Source organism: Colobus angolensis, unplaced genomic scaffold (genome assembly GCF_000951035.1).
Source record: "Colobus angolensis palliatus isolate OR3802 unplaced genomic scaffold, Cang.pa_1.0 Scaffold104, whole genome shotgun sequence".
In the NCBI taxonomy this organism is placed as follows: Eukaryota; Metazoa; Chordata; class Mammalia; order Primates; family Cercopithecidae; genus Colobus; species Colobus angolensis.
The window spans coordinates 9,772,119-9,775,226 of NW_012111364.1; the positions used below are offsets into that span (position 1 = coordinate 9,772,119).

The following is a 3,108-nucleotide window of genomic DNA, read 5'->3' on the forward strand; positions in this document are numbered from 1 at the left end:
AGGTGGTGGTGGGCGCCTATAAGCCCAGCTACTTGGGAGGCTGAGGCAGGAGAATCGCTAGAACCCGGGAGTCAGAGGTTGCAGTGAGCTGAGACTGCACCATTGCACTCCAGCCTGGCGACAGGGCGAGACTCCGTCTCAGAAAAAAAAAAAAAAGTTTCCTTCCTCATTAACCTTATCAAAGCCTCTCATTTACGCCCCCTCCTGTGGACCAAAAACCACAAACCATGACTGCGGCACCCAGTTTATGAATCGCCGTTTGCTCAAACACACCGCTTAACGTTTTAACAAAGCCTCAGATTAATTTTAGGGGGAGAAAGGTGGGACTGTAAGCCCCATGAACCACAGCTCCTCCCACGCTGGAACCCCGCACACCCAGTCGGGGCTCTCCCGGATCACCCTCCCGTGGTCACCGCACTACCTGGGTGGGGGAGGCGCGGGGTTCCCCAGAGGGCTCCCGCCGGCGGAAGTGGCGCCCACAGGTACAGACAGGACGCCCGCCCGGCCCTGCACAGGAGACTGAGGTCCGGCTGCGCGGCGGCTACTCGGTCCGCAGGTTCCGCAGCCGATGGCTGGTTCCAGCAGGTTTCAGCCAGCCCTCTTCCCCACTTCGGGAAGCCAGGCGCAGTCCACTCACCATTCCTCGGCTTCCGGGTGTCCTGGCGTCAGCTAGGGATGTCCCAATACCCGCAGGTCACAGGTAGCAGAGGCTGCTGCAGACCCACCTGGGCCTCACAGAGCCAAGAAGTAGCAGCTGAGACTAACAGGAAGAGCCTACTGTGGCGAAGGCGAGACAAAGCGCCCGCCAGCCAGATGCCAGAAGCCGCCCTCTCCTTTCCGGCGGCGCGCCTGATTGAAGGGTCCCCACCCCAGGGCCCCTGATTGTATGGGGCTTCAGGCCCCGCCCCCTCACGCCGTGAGTGACAAGAGATTGCGATCACCTGAGGCTGGATGAGGGCAGAATGCCCGTTTTGGCCTAGCGGTTTGTAGGGGGTGCGTCTTTCCTGCGCTGGGATCTGACCATGCAAGGAGGACATTCACATTTAACCTTGTATACGAGATTATAGCTATTTGTGCATAATATAGATATAAAATTGCAAGCAATATAATGACAATTCTGTAAGTGCCCAGCGGGTTCACCTTGCCCCCTACCTAGACACAGCCGATTTCTCAAGACGGGGGAAGAGCAATAGAGAAAGAGTAATTCAGGCCGGGCGCGGTGGCTCAAGCCTGTAATCCCAGCACTTTGGGAGGCCGAGACGGGCGGATCACGAGGTCAGGAGATCGAGACCATCCTGGCTAAAATGGTGAAACTCCGTCTCTACTAAAAAATACAAAAAAACCAGCCGGGCGAGGTGGTGGGCGCCTGTAGTCCCAGCTACTCGGGAGGCTGAGGCAGGAGAATGGCGTAAACCCTGGAGGCGGAGCTTGCAGTGAGCTGAGATCCGGCCACTGCACTCCAGCCCTGGCGACAGAGCAAGACTCCGTCTCAAAAAAAAAAAAAAAAGAGAAAGAGTAATTCACGCTGAGTCGGCTGTGCTGGAGACCGGAGTTTTTTTATTTTATTTTATTTTATTTTTCTGAAACAGAGTCTTGCTCTGTCGCCCAGGCTGGAGTGCAGCCTCAGAGTTTTATGATTATTCAAATCAGTCTCCCTGAGCATTTGGGGATAAGAGTATTTAGAAAGTTTATTTTGCCAAGGCTGGGGATGCTTGTGCATGACACAGCCTCAGGATGTCCTGATGACAGTTGCCCAAGGTGGTCAGAGCACAGCTTGGTTTTGTTGGAGATAAATGCTCGGTGCCGCATAGTGAAACCAGCACTCAAGTGAAAGTTTACTCAGCAACGCAATTTACTTCTGCAGAAGCCTGCTGCTCTCATGAATCACAATCGCAAGAGCACACAGAACAAAGGAAAGCAGGGGTTTTTATTCCTAACTCAATCCCTACCTCTGGCATGGGCTGGGGCCAGACCTCAAGCTCTAAACTGACCCGGCTGGCTATTTGTGAATATTTTCCCAAATAAAGAAGGCGGAAGGGGGATGTGGGTTACAACCGTGGGACGTGTGGTTTGAAGGGAGAAATGGGTGCAGAGCAGGTAACCAAGGGAACAGATGTGAGTTATTGATTAGAACCGACGGGAAGGTTGTTTACAGTAACTAAGGGCAAGGAGGCATGGAGAACAAGAAAGTTGAGTTCCAGAACAAAAAACAAGAACGTTAACACGCCAAACCTTGGAAGAGAAACTGAGTGTATCTGACAGTTTTATACATTTTAGGGAGACAGGAGACATCAATCAACATATGTAAGATGAACACTGGTTTGATCCGGTACAACCTGAAGCAAAAGTGGGTCAACTCGAAGCCAGGAGGGGGGGCTTCCAGGTCACAGGTAGGTGAGAGATTGAACTGTTGCATTCTTCTGAGTTTCCGATGAGCCTTTCCAAAGGAAGCAATAAGATATGCATTCTTCTCAGTGAGCAGGGGATGACTTTGAATAGAATGGGAGGCAGGTTTGCCCTAAGCAGTTCCCAGATTGACTTTTCCCTTTATCTTAGTGATTTGGGGGGCCCAAAATATTTTCCTTTCCAATTTTCCCCTTTTGTTTTAAAAATATTTTGGAGAAAGCATTTTAGAAGAAAATCAGTCTCTGATGCCAGGTTTTGTATGATTTCTCATGGAGTAGCTGGGATTACAGGTGCACGACACCACACCTGGCTAAATTTTTTTTTTTTTTTGGTAGAAACGGGGGTCTCCCTCGGTTGCCCAGGCTGGTCTCTGGTGCCCAACACGGGGCTCCGGTAATCTCTGCAAATAATCCAGTGAAGGAACACCAGAGCGTGGAAAGTGGAGGACGACCGACAAAGGACCCCCGAGTAGGTTTTCACTTCAAGCTCTAGGGTAAGTAGGGTGCTCGGAGAATTTCAGGGAAACCTGGGGAAAATATGGGTCAAGCTGAAAGTAAGTTCGCTAATTACTTAAGCCTTGTGCAGCAGTTACTGCACCACGGAGGGGTAATTGTGAGTACCCAAAATCTCACCTCTTTGTTCCATCTGGTAGACAAGTATTCTCCTTGGTTCCCGGAATATGGAACCATGAATGTGAAAGAT

The 3,108-nt window shown here is 51.3% G+C and overlaps 1 protein-coding gene across 1 annotated transcript in view; it reads right to left on the reverse strand.

Annotated features, from left to right (window-relative positions):
* Nucleotides 1-640, reverse strand: part of LOC105512663 (zinc finger protein 669-like) — an 8,024-nt gene extending 7,384 nt beyond the window's left edge. Inside the window, 1 exon segment of the mRNA XM_011943195.1 lies at nucleotides 422-640. Coding sequence (XP_011798585.1) covers nucleotides 422-640 — 219 coding nt within the window.
* Between the last annotated feature and the right edge of the window lie 2,468 nt (nucleotides 641-3,108).